Here is a 13,364-nt window from a genome sequence, read left to right as displayed (position 1 = left end):
ACACTAATCTGTGACTAAATATTAAAAAAAAAGTGAGCTGTGAATGGTTTTAAGCTGAGACAAGATTGTCACTGTTAATGGCTTGGTCAGAGAGAGAGAGTATTTGTTTCAGCATGTAAATCTCTTTCCTGCAACATAAAGCTGCTGATTCTGGAGTTTAGGAGGCCAGCATGTCCAGAGCTGCTCTAGTCCCTGGGCTGATGAGCTCTCCCAGCTGGGTAAAGCTCTGTCAGGAGCCAGTTTGTAGTGAATTGACTGCAGGCAGAAAATAGAAAAGCTCATAGGAAACATGAGCCTGACTCAGGAGCTATTTCTGTTCAGGTGACATTCTAATCCAAGCGTGGGGTGAATCACTACAGCAAAAATTGATTGGACCCCATATCTAACGAGTATTGACAAATATGAAGAAGTTTGTTCTGAGTTAGTAATATAAGGGGTCTTTTATATAGATGGTGCATTACAACGGGGGGATTCAGGGCTTTGTCAGACTGTCTATAAAAATTAAAAAAATACACGTTTGTAAGATTTCAGAAGAAAAGGTACAGTTTCTCTTCCCTGCATGTGGCAATTTGCTGAATAATGCATCATTTTGTCAACTCTTCTATAGCAATGGAGAAATGCCCTACAGTGCTCCCTGCACACAGGAGACAAGAATGCAGATCGTTATGGAAACAGGCTTGAAAGTTGCTTGAAATAAAAATCTCCGTTCTATACTTGTGGCTTTGAAGGCCTGGGCTGTTTTTCTTTTCCTTCTGGAGTAGCTGCGATTCATCCTGTTCGATGGAGGGAATTCATCCCGTTTCCGAGGCCAACGGGAGGAGCGAGCGGGCGGCCATGTTGTGCGGGGGGCGGGGAGGGAGGAGCCGAGATGGCGGCGGCTCCCTCACACGCCCGGCACAAGATGGCCGGGGAGCAGCGGCAGCTCCCGCACGGCTCCCGGGCGCGCTGCCCGCCGCTCGCTCGGGGGACACCCGGCCGGCGCCCCGGGTGCAGCGCTCGAGGGCCGAGTCGGGCCCGGCACTCTGGGGGCGAGCGGGGCTGCCGAGAGGGGCTGGGACGGGCGGGCAGCAATGGCGCCGGGGCTGCGAGCGCTGCCCGCGCCGCTCCCTCGCCGGGCGGGCGCGGGGCCGCCCTTGGCCGCGGGAAGGGCGAGCATCGGAGCAGCGCCCCGTCCTCGGGGCCCCCGGTGCCGGCCAGCGGGCTGCTGTTCGCCAGGTAAGTGCCGCGCTCCTCCTTGTCCTTTGTCCTTGGGAGGGAAAACAAAATGTCCTCGGAGCCGGGAGGGGAAGGGGGCGCTGCCTCTGCCGGCCCCCCCTCCCAGCCCTCGCCGCTCGCTGAGGGGACCCGCGGGAACTCTCGGGGACCCCCGGCCGTGTCCTGCCCGTGGCGGGTGAGGGGGAGCGGCGGGACCGGGGGAGCCCCGGTGCCCCTCGGCGGCTGCGGCGCTGCCGTCCCGGCCCTGCAGCACCCGCGGGGGCCGCACGGCCCGGCCCCGATGCAGCACCGAGGGGGCAGCGGCGGGTTTTGGGTCCCCGGTGCGGCCCCGGGCACAGGGGGGGCACTACGGGAAGCAAAGGTAGTTACTTAACTATGAGTTACAGGATAAGGAAACGGATGAGTTTGAGTGTTACGTGGAAAGCTTTTAAAAACGTTTCTTGGGTGTCAGGTTTGGTTTTAGTGTTCAGTTTATGCGTTTTTCAGAGACTTGACATCCAGAGCAATGTGCTCTTGAGGGTTTCCACCTTCACTTGAACAAAGTGTGATTGTTTTGCAATTGCCCACGAAAGCTGAGAAGGAAGAAGTTGAAAAATGTCAGCAATTGTGTTGCCCTGTAAAGAGGAAAACTGAGACCTTTTGAATTTCAGTCAAGGAAACAGTTTCTCAAATGACTCTTGTGCCAAGAGCAAGCTGGTGGGAATAGACAGCAGGGAGTCCAAATCACCTGGTTTAGAGGTTGTGAGATGGGATTTGGTGCTCAGGGGTTGATACCCGTGTGCTAGCAAATGCTTGTTTGCTGTCCCTGTGCCTGTGTTCCCCTGAGGGCAGAAACTGGCAGCAGGGTGGCTGCAGGAATGCCCAGCAGTCTGGCTTGCCTGCACTGGCAGCTGCCTGGCCACAATCACCAGGCAGCAAGAGCCCCTAGGACAATGTGCTGGTTTGCCTTCAGGTAGCACATTCTCCCTCTGGAACAGGGCTGTGTGGCTGTGTGCAGGCAGAAGCAGGCAGATTCTCTGGGCTTGTTGAAATGAGGATGACTTGGTTCAGGTGTTCTATCTCCATACTGCTGGTGCCTGACCTTCCTTCCCAGCAGGCACTGCCCTACTGCCTCTGGCCGAGCTGCTTTGCCCAGGCAGAGGGATCCAAGTTCACCCTTGTGTAGCCTGTGCTTGTACCTCCAGAGCTAAAAGTCCTTTGGGAAAGTGGTCAAGGAAGGCTGTCACCAGGGCACACCCAGGTCTCCTCCTGTTTGCACAAGCGGCAAAATCACCATTTTGTGTCTTTCCTGCAGGTTACTCAGCTGGTGAAGGTCACCATGGACAGCTCACCTTATTTCAAGTTGGTCGGCCCCAATGGTGTGTGCCATCAGATCCCACCGGGCTCATTTTGCACTATAAACATCCTTTTCATCCCTGAGGGGAGCAAGGTGAGTTGGGAGGAACGTTCTCTCTAAAGCCAGGGCGTTTGTTGCACACTGGTTATAGCCCAGCCCGTGCTGTGAGGTCGGCTCTGGGCTGGGGGCAGGCAGCCTGGAGCTGGTCACACCTTGGCACAGCATGGTGCTGCCAGGCCCTGCAGCTGGGCCTAGAGGGCTTTGCTTTCCCTCCGTGTCTATTCTTGAACGTTCAGGGGGGAAAGAGGCAGATGGAACAGCAGGGAAATGACAGGGAGGGGTGTTGAGGTTTAGCCACCTCTAGGCTCACTGGAAGGGGTTTAATTATGGAAAATACCAGAGGAACAAAAAGATGATCCAGAGAGCTTTATTCTTTCCCAATGGAATGGAGCAAAACTGATGCTTTTTCACATGCTCTGTTCTCCAGCCTTTATTAGTATGAATTAGTGGTCATTTTTGGGGTGGGAGAGGTCAATTCATGCCCACAAAGGGTCATAGAAAACAGCCCTTTTTCTTCTGCCATGAGGATGGCACTCAATGCCCTCAATGCTGTGCCAGTCTCTTTTCCTGCAGGATCATTTCCACCAGCTTGTCTGCAGCAGTGAAAGGGAAAAGGTCTCTGTGCCAATCCGGGCCATTGGTGCCCGCCCAGTCTTGGACTTCCCTGCCCAGCTGGACTTCTCGTCGTGTCCAGTCAACCACAGCACCCAGAAGACTCTGCTGGTTCACAACACCGGGAACCTGGAAACCTGTTACAGCCTCAGCACTGAGAGGTAAAGCAGCTCATCTGTCTTAGTGCAAAACACCTTTGGGTGATGGCAGAGTTGGGAAAGAGTATCCCAAAGGAACCGGAGCATCCGAGCTGCTGCACTGCAGCCACAGCTGGAAAGGGGCAGGACGTGTGGGGTCTGCTGTTGCTTCTAGTGTTTTAAGCAGGATGCAAGCCCTGAGCTTTGTCTCTCCCAGATTTCCTGGGGACTGCTGGAACACGTTAGTGGTTGGTCTGCACCCTCCTGAGCACCACCACCTTCTGAAATGGCTGCCTCCCACTGTCAGCCAATAAACCCATTCTCCAGGAGGCCTCGAGCGTGTGGCACATCAGGGGGCCCCAACGTGAGCTGTGTTGTGAACAGCCCATGCTGTTCCTGTTAGTCAAAGCTGATCTGATTTCCCTTGTCAGCTGAGGGCATCAGTCATCTCTTCTGTTTCATGAGGAACCTTTGAAAGCCAGTCTAAATTTTCAAGCAGATTTCATTCCGATTTCTTTTAAAATACTCTGAAGTTCCCGTGTTTCTGCTTTGTTTTCCATTTATTTTGCTCTGTGTTAAATTTTTGTCAAACTATCATTCATTCTTCCTTGGGAACTTTCTTCAAGGTCCTCTCATGCCTGTTGATCTACCATCTGCCCATAGGCATATGCACAGGTGTATAAGAAACAGGAGCAATTTGGGGAATATGTGAAAATGTAGGAGATGCAGGGGCTGATTTGCACTTGGGTTCTTAGTCCTGAACTTGGCTGGATCCTCTTCTGAGAAATTGAAAATAGGAAGATGCCTTCTTTCTCAGGCATCCCCTGAAGTCAGCACCAGGAGTCTTATTCCCCATCCAGCCATCTGAGGGTAGGAGTATATCGACATGGGGCAGGAGTAGGAAGGGAACGGGAGGGAAGGTAGCACTCATGAGTTGCCCCTTAACTAGTAACTTCTCTGTTCTGGCAAAAGAACAGGAAAAAAATTCCGTGCCTTTCCTACCCCAGGCAATGAACGCCCGAGCCCCAGCAGAGCCCTGCAGCAGTCCTGGCATCCCCATCAGGGCAGATGCAGGAGCACAGAGAGTAATCCAGCTCTGGGGCTGGTGGGGCTTGTCTTTCCTCCTCTCTCTCCAAAGTCTCAGGCCCAGCACAAAAACATTGCTGGCCCAAGGCTTCTCCATTAGCCAGTAGTGATGTTCTCACTGGTGGTAATGGGCCCGGGTCAGGCCCCTAATTGCAGCAGTAGCTCCTTATAAGGAGCAGAAAGGGCAGCAATTCCATCAGCTGTCACCACTGACAGGAACAAAGTTTAGTTTGCACAGGGTTCCAGTTGTTCTTCTTATTTATTTTTTTTTTTGTGTTGCATTCTCTAATCATTATCAGAATCCCCAGGAAATGTTTTTAAGGTGACAAATTAACCATCAGCAGGCACTAAACTTTTGTTTTCTCAGTGGGGCTGTAGAAAGAGCACAAAGCCCAGCAGCCCCTGGGCAGAACTGTTCCTTTCACCTGAGCTGTCCTGAAGCACTAAAGCTCTGATTTTTGTGTCTGTCAGGCAAGAGCTGTTTACCTGGTGACAAAGCCAAATTGCTCCTGTTAAATCCAAGCTGCACCAACACATTTGCCTAATGATTTCCCTTGTTTCTCTGGTGGGCCAAGCAAACAGTTACCAGCCTGGATGACACTCCAGAATCCCAGACTGCATGGCTGGGGAATACACAGAAACCTCCTGTTCAGCTCCCTTGATGTGCTGCTCTTAATGGCACTTCATTTAGCTGGGATTGAATCCTTCAGGCTGTAAACAGGACCCTCCTTTTGGGTATTGTGTCCAGGTCACTGTATTGCTCCAATTTGCAGTTGCACTCCTTCAGAGTTTTCATTGCTCCTTTTCTTCCAGCAGCTTTCATTGAAATGTGATAAAAGGTGCCCTTTCTTAGGCTAAACCAGGATGTTTACAAGAGGAAAAACAACCCCAAACAACCACACTGCAAATTAAACTCATTATTCTCTGGTCTTCAAGGAAGACTTTATTCTCCTTCTTGATTCCTAGGCTGTAATCTCACAGGACAGGTGAGATGCCATTTGCATCTCTTGAATGAGGTTTAGAAGGGACTGGAAAAGAGATTCCTGAGACAGTCAGTGTCAAGTTGTGCATGCAAATAGCTCTTAACCCTCTCTGTGCTCTTCCCAAACCATTCTCTGCTGGGATTGCTGGCAGTCAGACCCTTGAGCCTCCATGCAGAGTATGGGGAAGATGAGTTCATTTCATCCAACAGGATTTTCTGAGGGCTGCATCTCCTCCAAAGAGAGTCAGTAGCTGTTTCTGATGCTGTGTGTTCTGTCTGTCTTCTGCTGACTGTGGTTGCTTTGCTCCTGCCTTGCACAAGTCAGCTGAAGTGAACTAGACTGCAAGTATCGTCCCCAAACCTCCCCCAAGAGTCCTGATGTCTCTCTTGGTCTTGCAGCCCTTTCACTGCCAGCCCAGCCACGGGAACCCTCGATGTTGGTGAAGCCAAGCAAGTGACAGTGGAATATCACCCGCTGGAGACCGGGCACCATTGCACATCCCTGGCAGTGCACTGCGACAGAGGTGAGTGCTGGGCACTGCACGGGGCACTCACCCCGCGTCCTTCCCAACAGCAGAGCCCTTTCTAAGCAGAATAACGTTAGACTTGCTCTGCAAACTACTTGTAGAGCTGTTCCTTTCAAAGCCTCCGTGTGTTTCAGTGCTCAGAAGTGAGCAGAGAAGGGGCCAAGGCTGAGTCTGCCCCTGTCCTGGATGTGCTGTGTTGCTGTGTGCTGGTCCATCCCTGGGGGGACCCTGGTGCCAGCATGGTGTCCTCCATCCTGCACCCCCACCCCAGTCCTCTACCAGCACTCCCCACTGTCCCAGCCACCTGAATTCCCCCTCCAGCAGCACCGCCCCGTCCCAGCTTCACCGCAACGAAAAGTGCAAACTAGTTAGTGTTTAGGGGGTTGATAAAGTGGATAAAGCCCTCAAACAGGGATGAGATTTTTGGAATCCTGTTTTGTTGGGAGTTGCTGAGTGGAGGAAGGAGGAACCTTGATTCTCCACTGCAGTGTGGATGTGCAGGGCTGAAGTTGTGTTCCTGGACAGTGCTGTCTGTGACATGTGAGCTTTCCATCCAACTCTCTCCAATGTCATGTGTCTCTTGCTCACCTCTGTCCCCTAAGCTGCTTCTCTGTTGTCTTGCCACAGACCCCTTTTCTATGTTGTCCTTTACACATACATGTCATTTCTGTCTAAGAACATTTTCAGGCCCTCGGGTTCCTGTTGGATGACAAACCGTGACAAATTGTCCCTTATTCCCGTTTCCCAGGCCATTCATGCTCTCCAAACCTCTCCCACCTGTCTCCCATTCGATTTCTAGGTCGAAGAACCCCATTCAGTCTTCGTGTAAAAGCTGCTCTGTACTTTTAGTCTGTCTCTCTGCCCTTCTTTCTTTCAGTTCAAATGTTTCAGCTTGGTGTTTGAGATCAGAATGATATCAAATATTTCTAGACTGATGTGGCCATGGGTTTGGACAGGGAGCGGGACTGGGAGAGGCAGGAGCCCCGTGGGGTGCCTTCAGGAGCCCCTGGGCTGTGACTGAGTGGGGCTCCTTAGAGTCACCCGAATGAATTTGATACAGAATTGCCTGGGATCTGAGTGGGTCACCTGAGCACACCTGACAAATCTCATTGTAAATACTGTCACCTGGGGACAGATGTCTACAAACCCACCCAGAAATCAGGTGCTTAAGGTGGTGTCCAGGACATCCTCACACTGTACCCACGGAGCTGTTGGGATTTGATAAATGTACTGATCCATGGAATTACTTATCCAGCTAAAAGCTGGACACTTTCTTCTGTTACCTGTGGTTTGCTCTGCTCCTTGTAATTCCATCAGCACGGGAGCTGAGCAAAGACTCCTCTTTGCTTTGTTCCAGGTGAGGATACCCACACCAGACTTCTTGGAAAAGCTAAGGACTTCAACATCGGGCTGGACAAGTACTCTCTGGAACTTGTCAAGCCACAGAACCACGACCATCCACAACAGAAGTAACATCACAGCCCGATTCCAGTGGAAGGCTTTTGCTACTGAGGCAGAGGAGTATCCGCAGAAGATCAGGTTTGTCTGAAAGATGCAGTGACATGCACTGCCCAAGGGTAAAACTAACTAATGGCCTCAGGGGGTGCTTGTGCTTTTGAGTGCTTTAGGGTGTTAGGAACAAGTAGGTGTTCCTGCAGAGTTTGCAGGGCAGTCACAGCTCGCAGTAAGAAGCGACAAAGTTGTTCAGTTCTCAGCTCCGGAGAGGGGCAGTTTGCCCAGAGACAGGGGGACCAACCAGCAGCACGGGAGGATCATGTGGCCCTGTCCTCCCTTTTGAAGTGCTGTGGCCTCCACCTTGAACAATGTCAGTGACCTCCAGAGCCACTGTGGCAGTGGATTGGCCATATGCAGGATGGAAGAAGTCCTGTCAGAGATGGACTAGTGAGGAAAAAGAAGAAAACAGTTCAAATGTTATAGAAACAGAAGGTTTTAATGTGGTGTAAACATGTTTCAAAATGGCTTTTTGTATTTTCTGCAAGGTCATTGCTTCTTTTTCCCAACACCCCCTGTGAGAGACTTGTCTCCCATACAAGGTGTCCTGGGAAGGTGTCCTGAGGTGTTTCTCATTGGTCCTTGTTAACCCCTTCCTGTTGGCTGTTGACCCCTTACCTGATTGTTTTTTTCTGTGTGCCCCTGAACTTGTGATTGGTTTCCCTTTGACCCTCCTAAAAGCCTTATAAACCCCTTCCCCACAATAAACTTCCTCTTTCGTCCCTCCCTCCCTGGTGGTCTGTGAGCTCCTTATGGGGTCGCGGGCCATGTGCTGGGGGGCCGGGGGGAAGGGCATTCACCTCCAGGTGATGGGCAAGCACCCAAGAGCCTGGAGGTCTCCCCTGTCCCACTACTCCGTCCTAAATGGTGCCCTCGTGGTGAGGCAAGGATTGTCTGAACTCTCCTGTGAAGATATAAGCAGTCCTAAGGCACAGCCGGGGCGAGTCTGTGTTCCGATGATGGACCGGCGTCTAAGCAGCAAGGTATTAGCTGACTGCGTCACCACGGGATAGCAGTCTGTTTTGAATACCTCAACCTTCCTGACCACATTCAGGTAGGAGCAGGCGCCGGCATATTCCCTTAAAAAACAACAACAACAACAAAAAAAAATAAAATAAAAATGGGGGCTTCCCTCTCTAAGACTGAAAAAGAGAACTATAAGGGTTTGAAAAATTTATTGAGTCGTAATGGCAAATCGACTAACAAAACAGCTTTAAAATGCCTTTCCAAAGTTATTGTCTGAGTGGCTTCAGAGGAATCGTTCATGAGTTATTTTCTCAGGTAGGAGTGGCTATAACTTGTGGTAGTATGTTCATTTCCTTGTTATTTTTTTATCTTGAAATTTGCCTTTTTGCTACAGTGCAGATGGGTAGAAATCTGATTTTTTATGTGGAGGGGATACATTTTGTAAAGTATCTGGACTTTTAGAAAGCTTTTTTTTTTTTTGCAGATGCAGGTAGACTGTCTTCAAATAATGTCATGTTTCTGTGCTCCTTCTGTCTAAATTTGAGTTTACGCAGCCTGCCTGGTTAGGTGTTCCTCAACCAGACAACAGGAGGAGACAGCAGAGAGAGACCGGACTCACACTCTGACAAGAGCAGGGAGATTTGGGCCAGGTGAGGTTTGCTGGAGCTCAGCCCAGACCGCAAGCAAGAAAGCCCAGCCCTTCCAACCAGCTCTGGCACAAGGAGGAGGCCCTGAGGCTGCTGCTGATGGGGCTGCTCTGCTCTTTCCAGAGGTGCTGCATCTGTGGCCAGAGCGGGGGCACCATCCCCTGCTGGGCAAGACACTGTGATCTGAGAATCCACCTGCCCTGTGCCAAGCAGGGAGCCTGTGTCACTGAATTCATTCCACCGTACAGGTACCTCCTGTCCCCTCCTCACCACCACCAGGGAAGGGCCCAGCACTTCTCACCTCACCCACTCCTTTTCCCCCCAGGGCCTTCTGCCCCACACACAGCCCAGAGCAGGCAGTGGAGGCGACTCCAGAGCCGGGCACCGAATGCCTCATCTGCTTGGAGCCTGTGGAGGACACAAAGACCTTCAACACCCTGGTGTGCCCAGCTTGCAGAACCGCCTGGTTCCACAGGGACTGCGTCCAAGTAGGAGTGGTTCTGTCACCCCGGGGGGCACAGCAGGGGCTCAGCAGCACCAGGGCCTCACTGTGGCTGCTTGTGTTTCTCCTGCAGGGACAGGCTCTGCATGCTGGTCTTTTATCCCTCTGGTGCCCCCTCTGCAGAAATGATGACACATTTCTCAGGGATATGTTCACCATGGGGATCCGAATCCCCTTCAGGTTGGTGTCCTTCTGCCTGGCTCACAACACAGGGGGTGCAAGTGCTGTGCCATGCCAGGGCCTGCCCCAGCAGTCCTGGCCCTGCCCTGTTCCGTGAGTCCCGGGTTCAGCTTCCCGCAGGAGCTGGAAATAGCACAGGGGGAAGGCAGAGACACCCTGCACCTGCGCGATGCCAGGGCAGAGAGAGCTCATCAGTTTTCCCTTTTCTCCTCAGGCCACCATCATGGGAGAGCAATACTGCATTCGCTGAGCCAGGAGACAGACACGGGCACTGCGATGCCTTTGTCCAGGAGGCAGGCAGGAGGCAGAGGAGGAGGGGTAAGTTGCCAAAGCTGCATCCCGGGGCTCTGCAGGGCTTGAAGCAGAAGGACCCAGGAGAAGAGCTCAGCTTTAAAGCTCCCATGCTTTGGACACTTTGTCCTCACCTCCATGAACCCATTTGCTTCCCCAGGCCCTGGGAACTGCTCCTGTGCAGAGAACATCCCGAAGGTGAAACCAGTCCCGCCAGCCAACGGGACTGGTTAATGCAGCCACTGCCAGGAGCCACTGGGAGGTCTCTCCCCTCCAGCATGCCTGCTGTGCCAGCGATCAGAGGCTGACCCAGACATCTGTGGAGAAAACCTTCAGATAAATGGGTTCTGAGCCCACGTGTTCTGCCTGGTGAGTTGCTCCGTGGGCTCTCTCCAACTTTCCAATGGGCAGTTCCCACCACACTCTCTCCTCAGCAGTGCATCATCTTTCCTGCAGGTTTTTACCAGCCTCCTTCATCAGCAAGAGAATGATCGAGTAGGACTCCTTGGCTTTCTCCCAGGGGAGATCCCAGATATAGTCTCCCAGGCAGCACAGAAGGTGAGAGCCTGACAAGAGCAGGGAGATTTGGGCCAGGTGAGGTTTGCTGGAGCTCAGCCCAGACCCCAAGCAAGAAAGCCCAACCCTTCCAACCAGCTCTGGCACAAGGAGGAGGCCCTGAGGCTGCTGCTGATGGGGCTGCTCTGCTCTTTCCAGAGGTGCTTCATCTGTGACCAGAGCGGGGCCACCATCCCCTGCTGGGCAAGACACTGTGACCTGAGTTTCCACCTGCCTTGTGCCAAGCAGGGAGCCTGTGTCACCCAGTTCATGGCACCGTACAGGTACCTCCTGTCCCCTCCTCACCACCACCAGGGAAGGGCCCAGCACTTCTCACCTCACCCACCCCTTTTCCCCCCAGGGCCTTCTGCCCTGCACACAGCCCAGAGCAGGCAGTGCTTCAAGCTCTGCAGGGCTTGAAGCAGAAGGACCCAGAAGAGCTCAACCAGATAATCCCACGCTTTGGACATTTTGTCCTCACCTCCATGAACCCGTTTGCTTCCCCAGGCCCTGGGAACTGCTCTGGTGCTCCTCCTGTGCTGCTGAGGGCACCCACAGAGCCTGCTCTGGCCTGAGGGCCAGCATAACCAGCTGGGAATGTGATGGCTGTGCTGGTCTGGGCACATGTAAGTGGCAAACAAACCTGTTGCCCCTGGGCCTGGTGCCCCTGGGCCTGGCAGTGGGTGCCCAGGGTGGGTTTGGCAGAGCCGCACTGCTCTGGCCTATCTTGTCCCAGGTCTGGAACGATCTTGTCCCTCCTGCTTCCCCTCCCAGCCTCCCGGGATGACTCGGGGCTTGCTGGTGTCAGCGTGGCCAGACAGTCAGGACTGGAGCCTTCTGACAGCTCCAGGGAACCCGAGACCATCAGCCCCAACACAGGCAGCCTGGCGCTACCAGGGCTGTCTCCCAGTTCTCCAGCACTGGAGACCGTCAGCCCCAGCCCCAGCGCCCAGCTGCCATCTCCTGGATCTTCAGCACCAGAGACCAGCAACCTCCACACCACCCAGAGACCATCAGCCCTGGGAACTGCTCCTGTGCAGAGAGAACACCCCGAAGGCGAAACCAGTCCCGCCAGCCAACGGGACTGGTTAATGCAGCCAGTGCCAGGAGCCACTGGGAGGGACTGGGTGTCCCTTCACTATAAATTTTAGACAAGGTAAAAGGGAGAATGATTCGAGCTAATTAAAAAGAAAACAGCCTAAAGTCAACACAACCCAGAGAGAGAAAAGGAAAACAAATCGTAAAACTTAATTGGGCCCCTGTAAAGACATGAAACAAGTTACCTCCCTTTTACCTTGTCTAAGGTTCATAGTGAAGGGACTTGGTTTAGTTATAGATAATGACACCTTTCTGAAAAATTGATAACTTTGAGCAGATGTTTGCTTGTTATCTACACAATGTCTGACTTGACAACGTGTAATGAATATATAGATTTATAGAGAGAATAAAATAGAACAACTGTCTCATTTGGGGGTTGTTCAAACCCCTCCCTGATCACCCAGCGCTGAATTTGCTTTTCTCAGATAATAAATTCTAGTTGGAAACCACCCGGCTCTGGGTTTCTGTTCCTTACAAGTGTGGATCTGAAATATTATATCAATAATTTATTTTTCTCAATATACTTTTATGTAATTTATTTATTTATTTATTTATTTATATACATGTATTATACATTTGTATATATATTATTGATATGAATTAGATATCAATATATTTTATATAAATACATAAAGACATATTTATGTATTAATTTCTATACATCATTTTCGTATTTAAATGTTTTATTTATTTTATATACATTTTATATACATTTTATATATTTACATATATTATTGATATATATCATATATCAATATATTATATAAAAATATATAAAAACATATATTAATAGATATAAATATTAATAACCAGGACGGGGGAGAACTGGGCAGCTTTACTGGGATCACTGGGAGCAGCCGGGCGGAGGCAGAGTGACAGCAGGGGAGGGGGGACACACGACCCCCCAAAATCCTCACGGGGACGGGGGGGTCCAGGCTGGGCCCGAGGCCCCGGGGAGGGGCTGCGGCCGCCGGCGGCTCAGGAGCTCTGTGGGGAGAGAAAAGGGGGTGACACCGGGGTGGGGGGCCCCCGGGGGGGCACAGACGCTCTGGGGGGACACACGACCCCCTGGGCCCCCCCTCACCTTCTGGCACAGGTGGAAGCCGAGCCCCAGCGCCAGGGAGACGAAGGCCAAGAGGAAGCCCCGACCCCTCCTCCGGAGCAATTGCTCAGGCTGAGGGAGCCCGGCAGGGCCGGGGCCGCCGGCGGTGTCCGATCCCGGCAGGAAGCGGGGAGGGCCCGGCGGGGTCTGAGAGAAATAAATCAAGGCAGAGCTCTCTCTTTCTTTTCCCCCCTGGGCAGTGACCATCAAGAGCTGTCCCTGCTTCACAGCAGAAACTCCACACACTTCAACAAAGTCTGTGGAAGAATCTGCTCTGTCAAAGTTGGCCCTGGGCTTTTATGCTTATCCAGGGATGGATCAGCAGTCACATATTCCCAGGCCAGTGAGCAGCTGATCTGTCAAACTCTGCTTCCAAAAGCAGGATGTGTGTTGGAAGGTTGGGGAACCAGGCTGGGTTTGGCCCAATTCAACACTAAACCAACCCCTTGGCACCAGCAGTAACTCCCCACAGAGAGCTTGCAGTGCTTGCATTCTCCCATCAGATTCTTTTCCAGGTAGAACATCCTGCTACAAGGGGTCTGTTACCACCCGCCTC

The 13,364-nt window shown here is 52.1% G+C and overlaps 4 protein-coding genes across 7 annotated transcripts in view; 3 read left to right on the top strand and 1 right to left on the bottom strand.

Moving 5' to 3' along the window:
• The first annotated feature begins 252 nt into the window (after positions 1–252).
• Positions 253–13,364, top strand: part of LOC127477585 (hydrocephalus-inducing protein homolog) — a 74,455-nt gene continuing 61,343 nt past the window's right edge. For 2 of the 4 annotated variants that reach the window (XR_007906988.1, XM_051802087.1), the window contains exons 1-2: positions 255–1,215; positions 2,510–2,644. Coding sequence is in view for 3 of the 4 variants with exons in the window: in XM_051802087.1 (XP_051658047.1) it covers positions 781–1,215; positions 2,510–2,644 (570 nt within the window). In the remaining variant the exon portion in view is untranslated. Of the gene's footprint in view, positions 1,216–2,509; positions 2,645–3,169; positions 3,385–13,364 lie in introns of all 4 variants that reach the window. The other 2 variants (XM_051802089.1, XM_051802088.1) reach the window with 2 other exon arrangements.
• Positions 769–2,584, bottom strand: LOC127477595 (translation initiation factor IF-2-like). Its single transcript, XM_051802102.1, has 2 exons — positions 2,547–2,584; positions 769–1,561 (listed from the first exon to the last, which is right to left on the bottom strand). Exons 1-2 carry the CDS (start codon positions 2,582–2,584, stop codon positions 769–771), a joined length of 831 nt encoding a protein of 276 aa, XP_051658062.1.
• Positions 7,340–13,364, top strand: part of LOC127477584 (hydrocephalus-inducing protein homolog) — a 91,560-nt gene continuing 85,535 nt past the window's right edge. Inside the window, exon 1 of the mRNA XM_051802086.1 lies at positions 7,340–7,494. The gene's annotated coding sequence lies outside the window, so the exon portion shown is untranslated. The remainder of the gene's footprint in view (positions 7,495–13,364) is intronic.
• Positions 7,528–12,143, top strand: LOC127477591 (G2/M phase-specific E3 ubiquitin-protein ligase-like). Its single transcript, XM_051802099.1, has 6 exons — positions 7,528–9,328; positions 9,406–9,568; positions 9,656–9,762; positions 9,977–10,080; positions 10,214–10,251; positions 11,665–12,143. The coding sequence occupies exons 1-6, from the start codon at positions 9,180–9,182 to the stop codon at positions 11,698–11,700; spliced, it is 597 nt and encodes a 198-aa protein (XP_051658059.1). The 5' UTR covers positions 7,528–9,179; the 3' UTR covers positions 11,701–12,143.

This window comes from Manacus candei, unplaced genomic scaffold (assembly GCF_025592945.1).
Source record: "Manacus candei isolate 608988 ecotype Guabito, Panama unplaced genomic scaffold, ASM2559294v1 h1tg000055l, whole genome shotgun sequence".
NCBI lineage: Eukaryota > Metazoa > Chordata > Aves > Passeriformes > Pipridae > Manacus > Manacus candei.
The sequence above is the reverse complement of the archived record's forward strand: the minus strand, read 5'-3'. Positions and strand labels throughout refer to the sequence as shown.